This window comes from Rhipicephalus microplus, chromosome X (genome assembly GCF_043290135.1).
Source record: "Rhipicephalus microplus isolate Deutch F79 chromosome X, USDA_Rmic, whole genome shotgun sequence".
Lineage (NCBI taxonomy): Eukaryota > Metazoa > Arthropoda > Arachnida > Ixodida > Ixodidae > Rhipicephalus > Rhipicephalus microplus.
Genome location: NC_134710.1, coordinates 330,413,992 through 330,437,232, shown reverse-complemented (window position 1 = coordinate 330,437,232; position 23,241 = coordinate 330,413,992). Strand labels below are relative to the sequence as shown.

The following is a 23,241-nucleotide window of genomic DNA, read 5'->3' as shown; positions in this document are numbered from 1 at the left end:
GCTGCCGCCGCTGCCGCTGCTGCCGCCGCTGCCGCTGCTGCCGCCGCTGCCGCTGCTGCCGCCGCTGCCGCTGCTGCCGCTGCTGCTGCTGCTGCTGCTGCTGCTGCTGCTGCTGCTGCTGCTGCTGCTGCTGCTGCTGCTGCTGCTGCTGCTCTTCTGGGTGGGCCTGTTGAGCCATTGCAGGAAAATGAAGGTGGCGACCACTACGAAGTTCCGTGTTGGTTTGCCGGGAAAGCCTGGTAGGCGTACCCAGCACCTCCACCAATAATCTTACAAGGAAACGTATATTTGCAGATATTTACGATGATTACATGCGACGGCAATGCCTGGCACAACTGGCAGGCTGGGACCAGTTTCAATCCACTTCATCTGCCTTGTGGCAATATATATATATATATATATATATATATATATATATATATATATATATATATATATATATATATTTAAAGGGCGTTATGGTGTCATCATTCTGAAATTGAATATCTTAGACATTGTGTTTGGCAGTGAGTTTTTTTTTTTGCGACGCAAAGCTCGCTCGCACGTTTTGAATTGCGTCAGATTTCTCTGTTGGTCTGTCACAAGTAACATTCATTTTCATTGGTTATGCTCCAATCAAGAACAAACTATGGCATGCAAATGATTTACTTCACCATGCTGTATTTAAGAACTTGGTTATAGTAACAAGTTATCTACTTGTTTCACCCGTCCACACACATTTATTGGGTATTTCTGTTGGAGGCCACAATTCTCTTTCAGTGTGTGCCTTGATGATGCACTCAAATTACGTTGTCAGATAAATGACTGTCTCTTCATTAAAACATTTATTATTTATGCACTGTATACTATTTGACCGCCATAGCGTTAAAGAGCTCGTTTTGCAGAAATTCTGATGTCGGTGCCTCCGGTTGCGAGTGAGAAACACCATCAGCAAAAAAGGCCAATAAAATAAACATTATAGAACTTCAATAGGAATATGAATCTAACCTAAGCTCCTCTCTGCCTGGTAATCAGGTGTGCTACTACAGAGACACGCCAATGGTCAAACTAATTAAAAAAAGAATAATATGAATGTCATGTGGTGCCAGTTCTCATTCATAATATGTCTAACCAAAAAAATCGAGGGCTTATGTTTACGCTTCTTTCGTTCATGTAGAAGAAGGAATCTCTTTATCGCACGCAATATTACGTGGTACAAGCGTCCAATTCCGCCAGGCGTCCAAACAGTGAAATGCCCGACGAGTGGGTGTTTAGAGGCCCACTCATAGCAGAGCGTTCGCCCCGCCGCGGTGGTCTAGTGGCTAAGGTACTCGGCTGCTGACCCGCAGGTCGCGGGTTCGAATCCCGGCTGCGGCGGCTGCATTTCCGATGGAGGCGGAATTTTTGTAAGCCCATGTACTCAGATGTGGGTGCACGTTAAAGAACCCCAGGTGGTCAAAATTTCCGGAGCCCTCCACTATGGCGTCTCTCTTAATCATATGGTGGTTTTGTGACGTTAAACCCTACATATCAATCATCAATCATTACAGAGCGTTCAAATATATATGTTTGCGTGTTGCCTTACGCACGCGTAGAGGGCCCTTCGTGGATTGCCGTAATTGTAACGTAACAACTTTCCTTTCAATAGACATTTTACGATAATTTGAAAACCAGTCGCTCATTTTCTAACGGCATGGTAGCGGCATACACCGAGATAGAAGCTATATAGGCTAGTATTTGAGAATATAATTCACACAGGGCCCAGTTACGCGGTCGTGTCTACTCTTGAAGGCGAAGCTCCAGCGTGGTCCAAGTTTTGTAATTGCTGTGTGTGTAACTGTTGTGTAACTTTTTCACTTAATATATACATAATATTCTACGGCGTCACCTCTGCTATATCCACCAATAGCTTCAGCATGTATTAATAATAATAATAATAATATAATAATAATAATAATAGAATGATAATTTTTATTTTTCATTTGCACAACAATATTAACTCTCAGGTAAACACTGTTGCACATGCCACGATTTCAGCGGAAAAAAATCATTCTGTTTGATCCAATTGCTCTGTTCGCAGCTGCAGCTATTGACGGTTTCGTTTCACATGGACCGCGAATGGTCCGCATTTTTCGCTCTGCGACTGGGGCAGCGAGTGACGTTTTTTGCCACCGTTCGTTGTGGCAGACATTGCATAATTTTTCACATACTATGTAACAATTCATGCGTTGTGTTATTACTAAGTTTCCATAAACGATAATGAAGAGCACTTGTGTTTCGTCATTTACGAATATTCTAACCTAACTACATTTCATGAAGTTAGATTGCACAACAATGGCCGCTGTTGCGCAACAACGCAACAGCGACCATTACCAAAACAAACACGTTGATGCTGTTTCGACAGCTTGGCCGGGTCGGCCTTATTTCGGTGGGTCCGCAACAGATATCGCTCCCGCCGCTGCGATCACAGCGAAAATTTCCAACATGCTGAATGCTTGCCGAGAACCGCTGCGGTGGGAGTGAACTGGCTTTTTTTTTTTTGCTGCGAGCAAATTTGCAGACTGAAAAGCACCACTTTTTGTGTCCTGTGGAACGGCCTTAACGTTTAAGGCTATCGAGGAAATTACGATCATCCATCTGCTATAATGCGTCACCGCGGGGCGAATGAGACAGAGGGCGATATATATAACCTGGTCTAACTACTTATAACAACCTTTATCTCGGCTCCTGCGACTGTGTAACCATGCTTATAAAAAAAGAATTGCATAAAATTCAATAAACAAACGAACAAGTTTCGTGAAGCGGAGTCGTCATTGCGGTAGTCGCTCTTGGAGCCTGAGGCAAAGCAAGTCGGCGCACCTCACAATAGACAAATCTGCTCCTCCTCCATACGCTTCATGCATGACAGACGCGTTTTTGTCGGAGAAACGACGCCGTGTAAAGAAGAGCCAGAGAAGTAACGTGTGAATACAGCGCACCATTCGCGGTAATCGCTTGCCGTCGCCGCCACCAATCACAACACGCGCACTCCGGGCCGCGGAAGAAAAATCGCACTGCAGCGCCACTAGTTTCGTGACCACCACGCGGCACGCCTTTCCATCGGAGCTTTCAAACTGAGTTTATTCTGGTAACGTTGGTCGGCATTTTATTCTCCCCTTCATCGAATAAATTATTCGTCGCTCGTCTCGTTCTGTCCACTGTTACAGCAGCCTCCGGGAAAAAAAAACACTCGCACAAATTGAACAACAGGGCGGACGTCGGCGACAACAGTTGCAGCGATTGCAGGCCGGAGCGCCGCGTGCATTGACCACGTAACGTTCTCGTGGCATTGCTTAAACATTACATTCCCGAACGAATGTTGTTCGTTGCAGGCCCAAACGAAGATTTAGAGTAGCAGAGATCTTCTAGATTATCATATCCACAATAGAGGACGAAACACAAGGTGAATAAGGAATAAAAATTGTCTTTATCCAATAAGGCACCCACTGTACAGAGCGAAGCTGTCTACCTAGAGCAAATCACCTAACGGAAGCCAAACGAACCAGCTTTGAAGTGACATGAGCTTCAGAGAAGAGCTTGCGGCCACTGGCAGCAGGTGAGATATCTCCAGTAGCTATACGCCAAGCAGTTAGCATCGCACCCAACGAATCAGCTGGCGTGGCGAAGCGAGTACGCGAGGACAAGTGGGCTGCGGCCTATTCATATGGCTACCGTTGTCCTTTCACGCCTGAAGCAGGTTCGAATTCACCGAGGCGACTGGCTTACGAAGGCGAATACCTTGTCTTGTCGCCTAGAAGATCTTGATCTCGGGTTGTACCCAAAAGGGGAATATGCCACACTGTACCTTATACCTAAAATTCAAAATGAATGCTTGTTAAAAGATAAAGAAATTACATACAAATGAGACGAAAAAGCGAAAAAAGTGAAAAGGGCAAAAGGATTCGACAAGCCAGATATTAAAAATAGCAAAAAAGTAGGAAAGGGACAAAGATTTGTGTTCATCTGGCGGTATCACAAGCAACGTATCCTTCCGGTTGCCTGAATGAATTTACGTAGCGCGGACCAAAACGCACTGCGACCTGCAACCTATTGACTGCCTCCAAACGACAAAACGACAAATGCTGATCCCAGCATATCAGTCGGCCTTTCTACAATTAGTCGGTGTAGTGAGGCACTACCGTAGCATATGAGAAGTAAGTGATCCATTGTTTTCGGTTCATTGCGAACTGCCCACAGGTCATTTAATGAAAAGCCACATTTCTGAAGATGAAAATTTTACCGGCTAACTCTACAGCGAAAGCTTGTGAGGGTCACTACACATTGACGGGAAAGGCGCCTTGCGGGGTTTCATACGAACTGCAAGTGCCGAAACTCCTCAGATTGTAGGAGCAAGCATACCAATCGGCCCCTAGAGAAATCGTTGGTGAATGAGGCGAAACGGTGGCATGCGAGAAGAAAGTGATCTGTTGTTTCTGGTTCATTGCAAACTTCACATCGGTCAGTTATGAGAATCGAGATTTCCGAAGACAATAGTTGAAACAGAAAGTTGTGAAAGTCACCTCACATTGACGGGAAAGGCATTTTGCGGTGTTCTATGTGAACTGCAAGGGCCGGAACTCCTCAGAATTTAGGAGCGATGCTTTGTCAATTTTTAAGAATAACTGGTGTTTGAGTCAATCTGCAGTAAAAAAAGAAAACCGTGGAGCTACTAGTAACACTGGAACATTTAAAGACGCCGAATCGAGCTTGTCAGCTGTTTTATTTAGTACAACTCCTTCATGTCCGGCGACCCAAAGAAACCAAACTTCAGGCTACGCGGTACGAGAGACCAGAATGCCCTGAGAAGAGGTGATTGTTTAGCGGACGTTAAATGCGTCCAAACAGACATCACATGAGAAATATTAATAGCTTTTGAATGCTAAAAGGTTAGTTTTTCAAGAGCCAATGTAATTGCCGAGCATTCCACGAGAAAAATCGGCGGGAAGTCCGGCAGTCGGAGCGCAAAAGACCAATAAAGCTGACGATAAAAAATGCCTCCTCACCTTTTTTTAAGATTTTGCATTGCATCCGTAGAAATTACCATTTGAGCAGGAAAATGAGATGTTCTTGAAGGAGGCCCTCCAGGATATGTTTTGGAAGTTACTTAGCTTTTTTTTTATTTTTGCGAAAATGCCATCCAAATCTAAGCCAGGTTAAAATGAACACAGGTTTTGGGGAGTTAAATTCTGAAGAAAAACGCGATTGTTCGATAACAGGGACTCATCGAAAATGACGTGGGGCATTTAACAACGCCACCACGGGCGCTTCAAGAAGGAATCTGGAGTTTGTTGAAAACTGTCTGAGAATCCGACCCACGAACAGATGGACGCATGGACGCACAGATGGACGAACGGACAAACGCATGGACGGATGCGCTTCACCGCCGAAAACTGTATCATGCAGCACATGTTTTCTAAATGCGCACTCCGATGCATCCAAAAGCAACTTAGCTACCACGATTCGATGGGCGTGCATAGATTCAGTGTTCTCAAACTTTCCACAGCAGCCAGTACAAGAACCTCTGTAGCTTAATTTCATGGGCCATAAAGCCATAATAATGAAGGAAAACTGTGCCGGACTTCCAATAAAGTTCTTACCAACCAACCAACCTCAATATCCAGCCGTCACGAAAACGAAAAAATGAAAAGGACAAACGAAGAAACGAAACAACAGCGAGCACGAACAAAACTTGATTTGTACAAAATACGCACAGTCTAACGTTTTCCAATAATGTGTTGGTCCAACTTTTTACGGGAGAGTTACTGTTTACTGATGGTTTCCCCCTCTCGAGCTTCGTCTACTTATCATCATTCATTCCGTGGATATGGCATAAGTATCGGATGACGAGAATCCCCAACAGGATCGTATAGAAAAATGCATACCTTCTACTTTGTCTCCAGGAGAGAGAGATAGAAAAAAAGAGACGTACTAAAGGCGGGTAGGTCAGCCGAGAATCCATCGCGTTTGCTATCATGTACAGGGAGAAGAGTGATGGGAAATAAAAGCTTCCCTGATAACATTACTACGCAAAGATTATTGTGCCTTTTCTGCTACATTGACACTGATCTCTTTAGGAATACGTGTTTTTTGTCATTATACCTCAGAAACAAATATTCTTTTATATCTCGACATTAACACCGTTATTTTGAACACTCCCATGACCGTTAAATGCCACCTAACGCCCTCTCACGGTCTGCGTCGTAGGTTATGCATTTCACTGGTGCCAGTGAAAATGATTTCGCGCAGTCTAAACTTGAGCGCAAATGGTGCAAAAGCCTTCGCCGAGCCCTAATTTTTTTTTGCTTTCTTTCTTAGGGCTCTGTGTTCTGACTTTTGTAATGTCTCGCGTGATCTCGGAATAAACTAAATTAAGTTTATTTGTCGTTCTATGGCTTTCTTGCCTGATCTTTCGATGGTCGGAGGCCCAACTTGCTCTGTTCTTTATTTAGCGCAGCCGATTTGCGAAACGCATACGTCGCTCGTACTTTGTTGCATCTATTGCGCACTGCAGAGTGAATGCTCAGAGGTGTGCCATGGCAGGAGCTGCACAGGGACATCTGTAGTCTATTTCAACCTGAGAATGATTGCAAGCTCCAACCACACGATGTGACATAAGCGCTCACAAAACTGATGCTTGGTAACTAACCAGGACAAAGTGCAGGGCGGCCACATGGAAGCGGAAAGCCCGAAGTTGGCCTGTGCTGCGTGTAAATTGCATCATTTCAGTTAGACCAGCTTCATGCGTCCCGACTCGAGTTTCGAACACCGCGCCACGCCAAGCCAGATTTCTCGTGCATATTCCGTGTGCACGATGTCCTCGAAGTTGCAGCTTTGAAAATATATCTGAGGACTTCCTCCATCCTTTTAAGGTTGATGATCATACAAGCTGTTTAAGCAAACCATATGCAAGTGACAGAAAATTTACAATATTAACCGATCGCACACTTTAAAACTAAACCCGAAATGCCCGTCCAGAAAGTCCCTTTTAAATTCTGTGCATACGCCTTCAAAGTTTCCTGTTTGAGCGAATGTGTCAATTTGCCGTGACTTGCGTTATCTGGTGTGGATTGATGTATGCGCTTAGTTCTTTCGTGATCGATGCTTCCCACCCCTGTGCTCTCTTCTTAGTTTTTATGGACCAGTGTTAGGTGAGGCGTTAGCACACCTCATGTGGCACATACGCCCAGCAAAGACTACTTCACGTTTAGAGGGCCAGTGACCTGCTGTGAGATTTGCCCTAATTTTCGCGAGACATACCTGGGCTAGGTCTTTTTGCGCGACACACACAGAGCACAGCCCTGTACAGCTTCGCTTTATTAAAAGGTTGTAATTATGTCCACCTCCAATTGCTTCTCTTGTCATCACCGTGTTTTCCAAATCTGCAAAGTCGGCACTGGCACGGAGCTCGCTTTCGTCTGTATTTTCAAATTTAAGCGGAAACCATTTCGCTTCTATAGTGGACCTTCCACACATTTTGTAGACTCCTGCCGTTTTACTTCGAGTCTCAGTTTACCCTCAAACCTAAGAGCTTCGTTTCCGATTATATGCTTCGTTTAATACTACTTTTGTTTTAAATCATGCGAAGGCAGGTGTTTTATTCAAACTGCTGTTATTCATCTGTGTCAAAAAGACAAGAGCTTTTCTGTGCCTCGGAATGTTACTACTTTATTACGTTGGCGTGATGACCCTTCAGGCTCGCTTCTCTTTTTGACGTCTCCGTGGTTTGTGCATCGGGTGGATCCGACGTCTATCGATTTTGGGGATAACGGGGCTGCACTTGGTAGACACCCGGTGGCGGGTATCTTTGCCTGTAGCTCTGCGTCTGGTAGCCGGCCGGATTGTTTGGGCGGAAAAAGCGGAAGCCTGGTGGGTATCTGCTTCGTCTTGGGTAGGTGTTGCCTGCACAAATGAAACTCACAATCACACATGTTTCTGTATACTTTGTAAGTCTGAATTGCCAAGGCCAGTTGGTTCAATTCTGAAACGAAAACTACCGCTGAAAAGTCAAGGCACAAAAAAGTCGAGGGCGCGCAAAACTGCCACCTGACTTTCAACCTATTTCAATCAATCAGTCAATCATGTCTTTGATTCAACTTGTATGCACAAACAGGGGATGACGGGAAAAAATCAGAGAATTCAAAGCCGCTAAACGGGCCTCACCATTCGTACATGACTGCAGCAGGCACAATGCGAAAGACAAGTACAGTCTGGAACGCTTATACAAAACACTCTGTATTTACAAAACAAATAAAAAAGGAAGAAAGTGGCATCAGAGACTAGTTATTCTTAATTAGCAACTGTACTGCGAGTTCGAAAAAGCAACACATATTCATACAATGTATGAAGCTATGGTTATGAAAACACCTTCTGACTAAAACTGGCCGCAATGCTCAATTCTGCTTTTCGGATGGCTCGATCAGACAAAGTATTCAGGCGGTCATAAATTAGGTATTCAAGAATTTTGGCAAAATTTAACTTAACATAGACAAACCATAGTGGTTTTAGACTTTAGTAACACGAAATTATTTTGTAATCTGGTATCATATAATGAATGGCAAAGTTTAGGTGACACAATTTTAAAAAAAATGAATCAATTTCTTTAGCGTGCAGAGAAAGTTAAGCACACGGGCCTACAACATTTTTGCCTTAAATAAAAACACAGGCACTGGATCCGGGATTCGATTCCATGGCCTGCAGGTCAGCAATCGTGCACCGTAGCCACTAGTAGAGCTGTGCACAAGCCGATTTTTCTGGCCCGAGCCCGGCCCGGCAGCAAAACCTTCTTGCTCCGGCCCGCCCGAGCCCGGCGTGGGGTTTTTAAATACGGCCCTACAAGGCCCGGGCCCGCATGGTCTGGGCCCGGCCTGGCCTGGCCCGTTTCAGCCAGTTTTGTCTTTAACATAAACGAGGCACAGCCCACTCTTTGGTGATGGTATCTTCTTTTCACACAATATATATTTTGTGAAGTGTTTTGGAACTTCTTTCAGTGTCACGACTTTACCATGTGCACTTTGTGCACTTTCGGTTATTTACGCCCGTAACACTTTTGGATAATATTTGCAAAGTAATAAATAGTATATTTGTAGTCATAGCTTGCTATCTCATGTACGCAGTGCTAACCACACAATCTTATTTTTTTTTGCATTTCAAAAAATCACTGCAAAATTTACCCACTTAAGGAGGGGAAAATGTCAGACACATAGTTTAAGTCTACATAAATTGGATACGAGCCATGGCTGTAGAGTAAAATTAACACGTCTCCTGGAAACTTGCGCAACATACACTTGGACGAGAAGAGACAGAGACCACAGGTGCAATTTATTATGCCATGCAATAAGAAAAGCACAGCATATCCACGGAGTAAATGATGATGATTGGGGCGAAGCGTAAGTCCGTCCGTGCATTCTTTCATGCGTTTGTTGCTCTGTCCGTCCGTGCATCCGCTCACCTGTCCATCTGTCTATCCTTCTGTCCGTACGTGCGTGCTTTCTTTCGTACTTCCATGCATCCATCTGTTCGTCCGTCCATGCAAACATCCGTCTGTCCTTCCATCCGCACGTGCTTCCATCCGTCCATCTGTCTGTCTGTCTGTCTGTCTGTCTGTCTGTCTGTCTGTCTGTCTGTCTGTCTGTCTGTCTGTCTGTCTGTCTGTCTGTCTGTCTGTCTGTCTGTCTGTCTGTCTGTTGACACAGTTTCATTGGATCAGCGCCATCTAGGAACTGAGTCGAGGAATGGTGACGAGACAGCGTCATCTATTAGAATATTAAGGAGAATCTGCCGTTTACGCCTAAAGCAGGACAGGGTTAAAGTAAAAAGATGTTCGCCCCTAAAAAACATGCTCTAGCTATTTCTGGCAGATATACACCATGCTGGGCAGCAGTCAAAAATTAAAGCTGTCACGTTGGTTCAACGGCTGTCTCCAAGGTATGCTATGTGTTCGAGCTCAAAACAAGAAGGTTATTTTACACACCCTTCTTCTCCAGTAGCCACCATTAGAGTTTCGTGTTCTGTCAACGCGAGCTACACCTATTAACAAGTTGTCACCGTCATCGTTTTATGGGCGAAGCTCCTTAGGGCGTGGGTCACTCCCTCCTGTGTAGTAGTAGTAGTAGTAGTAGTAGTAGTAGTAGTAGTAGTAGTAGTAGTAGTAGTTGTTGTTGTTGTTGTTGTTGCTGTTGTTGTTGTTGTTGTTGTTATTGTTGTATATAGCCGCCTCTAGTTTTTGAATTCATCATTACGTGGCAATTTAAGTATATGCCCTTCGAAACATTATCACTAGATGGCGTTAGTGGTTTTCGTATAGATGACAGGAAAACAGACAGAAGGATGGATGGACGGACAGACAATTTCGTATAGCTGATGGGTGGACAGAGAGACAACCCAACAGAAGGACGGATGGGCGGATGGACGCTTCTCCCAACTCATCATATTCATTCCGTGGATACGCTGAGAATTTTTTCCCTCAAGATGCGTACCGCGTCGCCTTCTTGTGACAACCTTCGATCTTTGAAACTCGTGTTTTTGTGGCAAAACCTCTCTGGCGCCTTCATAGGCGCTCAGCGCAGTGCCGTCTACAACATGGCGTACGTTCGAGCAGTCGAACAACAAACGTGCTTTTGCCCCACTACCCTTGATCATCTCTTTAGTCCTTGAGGTTTAACAGCGCGAAAGAATACACGGCAGACAGGACAAGGACAGAATAAGCACTTACGTTCGTGCCACACGCGCTTTTTTCATCCTTCACCCCGATCATTTCACTATCGGTTCTTTATTGTTATTTTCAGGAAGCCTTTTACAGTGCGTATCATCCTTCCACAAATCTTCTCCACAATAAATAACACTCACCTACGATCTTCACAATATTCGCATGAGTGTAGAGAAGTCCTAAAGCAATGTGTCGACATTGTGCTGGTGTTTCGAAAGTCTCGACTTCAGTTCATGACTATCTTGAGTTTTTTTAGTGTTAATTCTTTATCGGAGTATAAAACTCTCTGCGATAAAAAAACGGGAGGCCACCTGAGATGCGTCAGCCGCAATTCCACTGCACATATTTGCACTGCGCTAACATGCACACGTTTAACGATGACAATATACCCTTTCAGGGTAAAGTCTCCCACGCAGCCACAGGCACAAACACTGTAGACACTGCCGACTTGAAGCAGCTTCGAGCGGGACACACTGTCTTTTGTAAATGTGTTATAGCTGTTGAGCAAAGAAACCGTTACGGATTTTTCAGAAAGCAGAGCCTCTTATTTGCCGGACATCTCGTCCTGATCTGGAGTCCTTATCTCGGACCAGGACGACGCTGTCCTGACCATGGACCAGGACGCATATTTCGGCAACCAAGAGACTTTTCTTTCTGGGAATGCGAACGAATTTTTTGTGGCTTCGTGCTACAAACGGGTGGTTGTTTTGTTTCGCTTGTTTCGCTTCCTTAATCATTCCGCCAGCTTGTGGAGTTCCGCAGAACTTTTTTGCATTAGCTGTTCAGTGACCATTGAGCGAAAATCACGCCCAAGCATCACAACAGCTTCTCACAACTGTTTAACACGTAGATGACTACAACCGTTCACATGGCTCACACAGGTAACCATGACGACAGCATCTATGCAAGTCCCTCAAATTGACGTGTGCATAATGCTGATATGGCAGCAGCCATTCAGGCCAGTTGCCGTCTTCAGACGTTGTGGCGTTGTCGAAGGGAGAACAGATGCCAACAGTGTCTTTGTCTTGAGCTCCCTCTTCAAGTTGGACATTGAGGGGTGCTGTTCTGCTCCGTTCCAAGATGCGACATACACAACCTGAGATCTTGTCCTACATATTTCGCGCATTGCTTCCGAAACTTTATCACTGGCGATCTTCTCTGCATGTCCGTTCCAGATGCGAAGCAGATTAGAGTGGAGCTCAATCCGGTGTGCGGCGTGGCAATCCTTATGGCGCATGCCCGTCCACTCCCCCTCTCTCGCCTCGGACCGCCGACGCAGGCACCGTCTGCTAGCGAGTTTGTTGATAAAAAAAAACGACTGATCGCGCTGCACAAGCGTTCATTGGCCACACCGTATATAGAAGCACTGGATCTCTACCTCTAAGGTATTGCTGGTGGGAGGCTTCTTCTGTTCGCTGTTAACAATAAATAATCGCAGCGTGCGCAGTCTCCAAAAGCAGACTGCGGGTCTCTGTGTCCATACGGAGTATTTTGTCTCTCATCGCCCATTAGCAGCGATTAGTGATCGGCATGTTCAAGTAATGAACACCGGTCCACGACTGCGTGCTTTGCGCCTCCCCAGGTTTCTCTCCCGCGCAACACCACGCTGAGTGCCAGCGTCAGCGTCGCCACCAGTGTGAGCGTTAGCCCCACTTCTTGGCATGTTCACATGGTTCCTTTTAGCAGGCCATGGTGTAATTATTTTTTCATGGCTGACTCAAGGCTGAACTTTTTCTTTCTTTAAATAAATGACAACGCTGCCATCATGTTTCTCCACTTTGATTGGTAACGCAAATTCTTTGCAGTCATTTCGGAAATTGATGGCTTTGTTGAACCTTGTTATATTGATGTTTTGCTGCGGGAATGTCTTTTCAGCAATACGACTGGTATCCGGCTCATAAGCTCCTAGTGACAAGTAAGAGAAATTTTGCTGTCATAAACATACCTACATGGAACGCCAATATGACTGCTCGCATAATGTTCAACTTGCTCCATGGCGTATTATGGTCCTTGGAAATTCTAATAGTGATGAACGCTCTGTTATCTTACACCCATAGAACTCCGCTGTTATTTGGCATTACAATTCACAATGTGTCCAATCCTCAGGACACTTTCTCCGGGTTACCCAGGGGCACGTGGGAAAACAACTGCCACCGCCGATGGTTGACCTTCTACAACGTTAACTTCGTGAAAATTATTCGTTTTTAAAGAATCAGTGATGACGCCACAGATGAAAGAATTAACGACAGATTCTATCTGAACTAATTACGACAGTAATTCTAGAAATTCAAACAACTAATCTTTTAACCACTGGAAATAGCCGGTCGAGTCAAACGGGCAACCTAACGTCCTTCCTCTGAACAGTCTGTAGTCACTTCAAATTTTCTGAACGCGGATATTAGCATTCACCGCGGAGTGATAAAATCTGGTGACATAGCCGGCGAAACCAAAACCGGCGCACCCAGCAGCCCATCGGCCAATCACTTCGAAAATACCCTCGACAATAAGCTAACGGTTTTAAATGGTGGGAAAAGTTTACTGTACAGTTTATTTACTGCCGTAAATATTGTTTGTACACATTTGAGATGCCTTCTGCCAAAGTAAAGGGAACGCCGAAGGCAGCATCCGGATGCCTCCTTTTTGTAATTTCTTCAAAACCCACTACATGACACCCAAACCTAATACGGGCCTGCCCCATGCCCTGGCCTGACCCGAGCCCTGCCCGGGCACAGTCCAACAATGCCAGCCCGGACCCATGCAGTGCTTTAGCCACTAGAGTACTGCGGCAGCCCGTCTTGGAATCGGTATAACATAAAAGAAAAAAACTGTCTTCACAAAATTAGTGCTTATTAGGCAGTGATATGTGTGACTTTGTAAGGTCTCTATTACAGTTTGACTTGGATGTTCCCACGTTCATGCCTAGTGGCACGTCTCCATCGCGACGACTAAGGATCCGGATTATGATATACCCTTGGTAGCTGAAGTTTTTACCCTATATACAACGTATCGTAAATGACGCGCAAAGATGGCATCAGCAAGCACGTAATAAAGACAGTACTAAATATACACCTCCAAACGTCGTAAGATAGGGAGAGGAAACCCCAGATTGTGCACTCCCGAGTAATAGGCTATCCTACGCCTGTGCTCATGCATACTGTACCATACTACGAGTCAGATCCGAAGCCTGAACTACAAATGCGCGCAGGCGTTCCACGTCCCACTGGCCTTTGTCTCGTCATTCCAAGCCATGAGATTCACCCGTGGACGTCATTATGGTTTTACTATTCTTATTCTGCAGTTATCTTTTTTTTTTTTTTTATTGATTTAATTTCAGACAACCCGTGTACACAGTTTGCCTAGGGGATCGGCGTAAAGGCAAAGAAAGCCTGACAAAGCGCCAACCCCCTATGTACACACATACATAAACAGGTTATATATAGCAGTACAAAAATTGAGAAATTGAGATACATACAATATCAAAAAACATTTACAATTTTTTTTTTTACATCAAGCCAGTATTAACAAAGAAATGAACAGCAATTATGAATTAGCACATAAAGAAATAATAAGAGACTATTTACGCACAACAAACAGGCAGACAAAAGCAAAAAAAAAAAAAAAAATTCATAAAGTCACAGCAGCACATAAAAGTTACATAAAATAAAATGAATCGAAAGAGGTATGAGAATCTGTTTGAGTTTTTAGAAGGAATGTGTGTATCTTCTTTTTGAAAACATAAATGGAGGAACTTTGTTCAATTAATGCCATCACAGTGGGGTGTTCATTAAGAAAGTGGGGAATTTGGTAAGTTAGTTTTTGTGTACCGTAATTTGTACGAAGCGTGTCTTTCTTGAAACTAATATGTCGTAAATTATGACTGTGGTTACGCTCGTGATACTTCCTGAAAAATTCAATTCGATTAGATTTAACTTCACGATATATAATCATTGCTAATTTTTTATATCGGATATTATTAATGACTAGCAGTCTATGTTTTTCGAAAAAAGGGGCTGTGTGCGAACGAAAAGGTAGAAGTTCAATTAATCGCACAGCTCGTTTTTGTAATAGATATAAATTTTTGAGGTTAGTTTTTGTCGTCGTTCCCCAAATCAGAAGACAATAGTGAAGGTGCGAATGTATGGTTGCGTAATAAATCTGTCTTTTTAACCATACTGGTAATAGGCTGCGCAACGTGCATAGTATGCCAACTGCTCGAGAGATGTTTTTTCGCAAGTAATTTATATGCACAGACCAATCTAAATATTCGTGAAAAAAGACACCGAGAAATTTAAGAGACGCAACGCGTTCAATAGGCTGTCCCTGAAAGCTAATAATATTCTTACTAATGTATGTTTTGTTACGAGGTCTAAAAACAACAAATTTTGTTTTTTTAGCATTTAGATTTAACCTGTTGGCCCTAAGCCATGTAGATAAGTTTTGTAGCCAAATATTCGCTTTCAACATAAGGTCGTCAATATCTGGCCCAGAGAAGAATACATTCGTGTCATCGGCGTACAAAATAATGTCAGGTGTAAGAGGTATGTTAACTATATCATTTATGTACATAATAAACAAGAGTGGGCCAAGGATTGACCCTTGTGGCACGCCGCATGTAATTTTACCGAATTCAGATTTCGCATTACCAATATTGGTGTATTGCACACGGTTTTCTAGGTAACTTTTTACAATGTCTAGAGCTATACCTCTGACACCGTATCTGGATAGTTTGAGCAGTAAAACATCATGCTTAACGGAATCAAATGCTTTTTTAAAGTCAAGGAAAAGCCCTACCGTGAATAGTTTTTTTTCTATGTTGTCAACTATTTTATCTTTAATATCGAGTAATGCCATTTCTGTGGATTTTTTCTTTTGGAAACCATATTGATTTTTTACGATAATGTTTTTTTGCTGAAAAAAATTAGTAAGCCTGAAGTTTATAGCTTCTTCAATAACCTTGGAAAACATAGGTAAAACAGAGATTGGCCTATAGTTACCGAGATCGTTTTTATCTCCTCCTTTAAAAATAACTGATACCTTTGCAATCTTGATCGTTCCTATCACATTCAAAGCATTCGGTGGCGGAGAAACACCGTTGGTGAATGTGGAAGCTTCACAAATCCGACAATGAGCCGTCACACGATAACAGAAGCGACATACAGTGAGAATCGATGATATGCGAAGCATGAATGAGGAAGGCTGACATGTCGCTTTAAAATTAGCACAATCTCACCAGGTGGGCAAATATTATGTCGTACATGACTTCCATGTCATGAATTTTGTGTTTGGAAGGTGTCGCTTACCTTGGACGTTTATTCACGGCAAGTGATATAAATCTGGTATACGTCGAGCTAGCGAAACGGCCGCGAGCACGCCATGGGCGAAGAAAGTAGTAATGTTTTACTTGGCAAGAATATTATGATTATCATGTTTGCACGTGCCATTTACCTTCTTCGTCTATTTACGTCACGTGATATCAAATTTGGTATATGTATATCTAGCGAAATTGCCGCGAGCACGCTATGAGCGTACCATGTAGTCATGTTTGACATGAGAAGCCTCTCATGATTATTATGTTTGGACTTATCATTTACCTTCGTCATTCATTTGCGTCACATCACATCCAATTTTGTACATGTGAGCCTTGCGAAACGGCCGCGAGAGCACCACGAGCACACCATGTCGTCATAATTTACACAACACGCTTCTCATGATTATCATTTGGGCAAATCTATTACCTTTGTCATCCCTTCGCGTCATGTAACACAACATTTGGATTATGTGAAGCTAGCGAAACGGCCGCGAGCACGTCCTTAGTGGGACATGTAGTCATGTTCATACATGAGACAACTCTCATTATTATCGCTCTTGAACCAGTCATATATCTCCATCATTCATTCACGTCCCTAATACCAAATTTTCTTCTATGTGAAGCTAGTGAAATGACCACGAGTACACCATGAGCGTGGCGTGTAGTCATAGCTTACATGACGTGCATGTCATGATTTGCACGTTAGGGTCTGTCACCTAAGCTCGTCATGCAGTAGTATCAAACCATACGAGTTATGTAACATGCCAAGTGAAGGAAACCAGTTCAAGAGCAGCAAAAGCATCAAATGTAAATCATGACATACTTATCATTATTTTGATGTTATGACTAGTCACTAACGCTTTTCAGACAATCATGTGATGGCGTACCAAATTTCGCAACGATACCATTATCGAAATGGCCAGGAAAGCTAAAGGTAGTAGGCGGATAGATAGATAGATAGATAGATAGATAGATAGATAGATAGATAGATAGATAGATAGATAGATAGATAGATAGATAGATAGATAGATAGATAGATAGATAGATAGATAGATAGATTGGTTTTTCTTAGATAGATAGACCAGTTTTCTTCCTTAGCATCCTCGCTGGTATCGAGACGATTTACGAATGCGCGTAATCTCGGAGCAATCTTTCAGTTGCGTCGTCGCCCAATCGATGCTTATCGGCGCTAGTAAGCGTTGGCACCCATTACGTCACTTCGCTCGCAGATGGCGGCACCTTCACTCCACATTTAAGGTTCCTTGATGTGCGCTTTGGGGCGCGCTCATCGTTGTACACAACAGCCCCACCAAGCCCCGCCCCTAGAGAGCACCATGCGAGAGAGACTGTGCGAAAGATATAAAGCGCGTTTGTGAAGAGCCGCGTGTGTGCCAAGGAGATATAGTAGTTAAAGCACAGAGCACGATGTTTTTGTGGATAGAGATGTCTCAAGTTCGAATCCAGGCAGCACATAGTATTTCATCATTGCTTTTTTCTTCATCTGGTGACGTTCATTTTATCAGTTTCATATCTGCCATGGCAACACGCAACAGTAGTCCTGAAGCACCAAGGCATAAACTCTTTTTTGTTACCGAAAAAAAAGGGGAGAGAGTGTAAACACTTTGGCATTGACATTTGTTTTTTTTTAACCAAACCATTAGGTAGATATTGTTAACCAATAGCTTAGCATCGACGCGTCAGCAGCTGAGGCTAACGGAGCATGGTGCGCAATAGGCTCAAAGGACCGGGCAGGATTGCAGACGTGAAGGAACAATTTGCACGAAAGACCAACTCATTCCCTTATGCAATGCATGTGTGACTGCGGTTAGGCAAGAAGTGGGTGCCCTTTGCAAAGCTGCTAAGTCTGCTATTATACCAACTCTGAGACGACCGGATGACATAGAAAATCCTCAATGACACTTACTGCAGTAGTAATTTTGGCGACCGGCGTCGGCATTCTGCGGTGAGAGACGCCGAGGTGCCCACAACCCGGTCGCTTGCTGGTAAGCGGCCCACGGACTTCTTGAATGTCTGTCTGTGAACGCAATACAACAAAGGACCACCACGACGTCTCAAGTTATTTGATAAAACGAAGTGCAAACGTTGTCACAGCTATAACAAGCTTTACAATTCACACTCACAACACATTGAGCAGCAAAGAAGCCCTCTTCATATATGGTAGGTTTGTTGCTGTGAACGCACGTAGTTTTTATTGATGGCTGGAAATTATCGCTACAAAACGAAAGTTGCTTAAAACTGACTGCCTCGCTATTATAAGCCTGCGCTTGCCTCATCTCTTCTATGTGGTCCGTCCTGCTTTGGGCTTTTTTCACCTTAAAAACTATGCGTCACTTCTTGCTGTCGCTTTCAGTTTAGTTCAAGCCAGTGAATATAAGAGATTTATATTCTACGTAAACACATTTACCACAGTTTTACGACGTGTTTCTTCAAGATTCTGGTATAACACACTGAGTAAGACGGCTCGGCCAACCTAAGATTCTCAAACATACGTAAGACCAGCCCGCTAAAGTCCGTAGTGTACGTAAGCATTTACGGATTCACTTGCATAACTCCAACCCCCTCACCCCACCTCTTGGCAGGTTCCATTCACGCCGACTTGATATAGAAAGCTGTTTACGCATATCGTTTTTGTCAGCTTGCGACAAGTTGGTTGACAGCAAAACGCCTAAGGGATGTACCGTATTAATACGTGAGTATTGATGTTCCTCGTGGATTCAGCGTTCACCTTTCCCCTTCTCTCGCCGCGGTCAAGATATAACTCAGCACTCTAACAAAGCCGCTTTCAACAGCTCTTTGCAGCATAAAGTAAGCAAACACTGCAGTAAACTGCCATCTTCATGAGCTCAATACTGCAGTTATTTTTATTACTTAACAAATGAAAAAAACCTTGATTTGCCACCTATTTATAGTCATAATGTTTTTTGCCGCCTAGCTCATTGTATAAATAGGATATTTATGATAATGTGTATTTATGTTTTTACGCTTACTATGCATGTAATTCTAGAGCCGCAGTTTTTTGAAGAGAGAAGCCGACAAACTAAGTAAAGTGAAGATGCCATGGCATGGACCCAATCTAACAACTGCAGGAGGTCAGTTCATGACACCGGTTGGAAAGTGCACGGCCCGACTCTTCGGCGTCCGTCTCATTGCCATCATACATACATACATACATACATACATACATACATACATACATACATACATACATACATACATACATACATACATACATACATAGATTGATTGATTGATTGATTGATTGATTGATTGATTGATTGATTGATTGATTGATTGATTGATTGATTGATTGATTGATTGATTGGTTGGTTAGTTGATTGATTGATTGGTTGGTTGGTTGATTGATTGATTGATTGATTGATTGATTGATTGATTGATTGATTGATTGATTGATTGATTGATTGATTGATTGATTGATTGATTGATTGATTGATTGATTGATAGATAGATAGATAGATAGATAGATAGATAGATAGATAGATAGATAGATAGATAGATAGATAGATAGATAGATAGATAGATAGATAGATAGATAGATAGATAGATAGATAGATAGATAGATAGATAGATAGATAGATAGATAGATAGATATGGCGAAACTGAATAAAGTTCGCTAAGAAATGCTTCACATTTAAAAAAACTATTATAGGGCCACTCAACGCCCCGCCTTTAAAGACGAGGGGGTAGTTTTCTCCTCTCCTTTGCTACCCTTATCCCACACGACGGATCCTCCTCGCCGCTGATCACTTGGGAGCACGTGAACTATGTCAGCACTAAGCGCTAGGGCCTATTTCACGCTTCTCGGATACACGTACCGCTTGCGCAGTTGTAACCGCACAAAATGGAGCGTTATTGGCTGATCGTACACGATATTCGTGTGACACAAGAAAGAGCGTATTGAGGCTACATCGCAAAGCAGAGCAGGAGACAAACTACATTTGATATTTAGCCTATATTGACTAATCTAGAGTGTGTACACTATAAACGTCACAGGAACCACTGTTACTTTCGGAGAAGTGCGCAAGAAGGACAAGAAATATCAGGAGACAGTATTGCTCTCGTTTTGTATTTTTGTATCTTCAGAGCGTGGTGAAAGGCCCTGTATTGAAACGCTGCTGTAAATTATTTTAGCTCACTGTATACGTACATCTGCACTGAATGTGCAGCATTGCACGTGGGTGTTTGCCGCGTTATGCTCAAATAAATTCGTTAAATGCATATACTAACCAGCACTAGTAGACGCGCCTGGCCAGCTAGCCGAGTACCCCGTTGGTCCGTTCGGCGGGTACCCCGTGTGGGATGCTCCGTAGCTTCTGGAATCCGGGAAGTCCGGCGCGCTATGGTACGACGCCTGGCTGGTGTGTGGCATGGAGTAGGCCTGCGTCGGGTAGTTCCGATACATCTGGGCCTGGCGCACGTACTGGTGCTGGACTTGCTGCTGCTGAAGCTGTTGCACTTGCGGCTGTACTCGCTGCTGCAGTTGCTGTTGTACCTGCTGGTGCAGTTGTTGTACCTGCTGTAGCCGTTGCTGTTCTTGCAACTGTTGCTGCTGTTGTAGCTGTTGTTGAAGCTGTTGCTGGCCTAGATTTTGCTGCGGTTCCTGCTGCTGTTCTTGCTGCTGTTGCGGCTGTTGTTGCTGCAGCTGTTGCTGCGGCTGCTGCTGAGGTGCCGCGGGCGTCTGGTAGGAGGCACCCGTCGCGTTTTGGGTGTAGCCCAGATTTGCCATAGCGTATCGCTGCTGCTGTTGTTGCTGTGCATCGAGGATTGCCGCCTGCAGGGCATTCTGGATGGCCCTATATACTGATGGTGGCATCTGCCGCTGCATGCCTGATGCCTGGTAGCCCTCGTTGCCTAAAGGATAGCTCTTCCCTACGGCGTCGGCGTGCACCTCATGCCCTGGAGCCGTCGGATAACTTATCCTCTTGCAATCTGAAACGCACAAGTAAGGAAATAACAATTGACACACAGTGACGCACACTTTTATAAGCATATGTCGACGAACAGAGAAATAAGGCTAGGATAACTTTACACGTGTTACGCAATTTCCAGGGGCTAGTCTTCGCCCACAAAAGTTTTGGTTCGCTAAACGTGAAAAACACCCAAGCTGTAAAAAGTTAGAGGGTGCTCACTCATAGTATCGTGAAGCGCCAGAGCTGTATTGCGATGTTACAATTCAAAAGTATTTTGCGATTTGGGCATGTTGAGGCAGCTTTCCCACTTTACCGACTGCCCCGACGCGAGGGTCTAGTGGCTAATGTACTTGGCTGCTAACCCGAAGGTCGCCGGAACAAATCCCGGTGGCAGCACCGGCTGCATTTCCAGTGGAGGCGACAATGCTCTTGCTCGTGTTCACAGATTTGGGTGGACGTTAAAAAACCCCGGGTGGTCGAAATTTTCGGAGCCCTCCACTACAACGTCTATCATGGTGGTTTAGGACGTTGAACCCCACATATCATGACTATCATGACTCTGGCGGTGACGCCTGCTAAATAACGCTACCCACAGCAATCATGTCCAACGTCAAGGACATAAATCGAAAAAAAAACGACTTGTAGTCACTGAAAATTCCCACGCAGCTTCGTACTGATCGCACCCTCACCAAGAAAACTGCTATAAAAATAACTATCGCCCAACAGAGACATAGTTCGTGAAACTTGTTTTCCCTGGGTCCAATATTTTCTTGATCACTCAATGGAAGTAAAACGAAGGAGCTCTGAAACCAAATATCTGGTGAGTGTCACAGAAGAGCTTCTGGCCGTTGGCACTGGCCAAAGTATATTCAATCGCTATGTCAAGCAGTTCGCGTTTCTAACGAGGCCTCGCCCGGCCGGTAGGGCTGATAGGCTTGGCCGTGCCTAGGCGATGAACTAGGCCGTGCCTAGCCGGCCGAGCTCACTGTCTTGGCCGCGCTTAGGTAATCATCTGCTATGCGGAAGTTAGTACGAGAGTACACGAGGGCTAGGGTACACTCACAGGGCTACCGATGTCCTTCGAGGCCTCCAGCTGTTCCCAATTCACCGAGGCGAATGGCACGTGAGGGCGACACACTCACGAGCTGGACACCACTTTGGTGATGATGATCCTCATGCTCTATATGGTGATATTCCATAGTTCAAGAGCTTTTGTTTTGCTTTGTAAGTTAGGCGAATTTGGCTCATACCTGCTAGAGATAATCGACTTAGTTAAAAGAAAATTAAAAGCAAATTTATTATGCAAATTCAGAAAGAGAAAAAAGGACCCTAATGAAAATCGCAGAAAATTAAAGAGAGAAAAGAATTTTAAAAAGCGAGTATAAGAAGGTAGAAAAAAAAAGAGGTTGGCGGCAAATACAAAAATAAATGAAGCAAAAGCGAACTTCAAAAGTAGTATGAAAACTACGGGGGATTGGTTTAAAATTAGTATAAAAATACGAAGATTGCTTTAAAATGACTCACACATGCTATGAGGATAGCAATATCTTAGGATGAAGGAAGTAATAAGGAGGTTTCAAGTAATAAGGGTCCCACCTTTTTTTTTGGCCCCAAAGCCTTTTGCGTGTGCTCGCTAGAGCACAGCACGGGCCAATTGTACAGCCCGAGCCCGGCCGGCCCGGCCCGGCCCATTTCAGCAGTTGTGCCTAGAGTATATATGAGGCACTGTCCATTCTTGGGTTATTGTTAATGTACCTATTGCTCATACGAAATTTTTCTAGTATATTTTTCTAAAGAATATTTCTAAGAAATCAAAAAATATTTCTATTGAATCACGACAGTTTTTATCTGCATTGCAACAGTAATTGCATAAAAAACAGTTAACCTCTAAACTACTGGAAATAGCTGGTCGAATCAAAGGGCAAATAATATACTACCTACAAATATTCTATAGCCCCTTAGAAATTTTCGAAAGGCGGCCACTGGCAATAACTCTGGTGGTGATGAAATCTGGCTGATTGAGCTGGTCAAACCAAAACCGGCACACCAAACAGCCCATCTGCCATTCACTTTGAAAACACCCTCAAAAAGGTAATGGTTTTATATTTGGTAGAACGTTTGTTGTTCAATTTGTTTATTCACTGCCGTTAATATTGTTAGTGCACATCTGAAAATTCCATCTGTAAAGTAAAGGGAACGCTGCAGGTAGCTGGCGGATGCCCCCTTTCTGTGATTTCTTCAAACATTCGGTATATGAGACC

General features: G+C 43.8%; 1 protein-coding gene across 1 annotated transcript; it reads right to left on the bottom strand.

Moving 5' to 3' along the window:
* Positions 1-7,673: 7,673 nt before the first annotated feature.
* LOC142777248 (uncharacterized) lies at positions 7,674-22,137 on the bottom strand. Its single transcript, XM_075881573.1, has 4 exons — positions 22,044-22,137; positions 20,298-20,999; positions 17,956-18,066; positions 7,674-7,917 (listed from the first exon to the last, which is right to left on the bottom strand). The coding sequence occupies exons 2-4, from the start codon at positions 20,893-20,895 to the stop codon at positions 7,766-7,768; spliced, it is 861 nt and encodes a 286-aa protein (XP_075737688.1). The 5' UTR covers positions 20,896-20,999; positions 22,044-22,137; the 3' UTR covers positions 7,674-7,765.
* Positions 22,138-23,241: the final 1,104 nt, after the last annotated feature.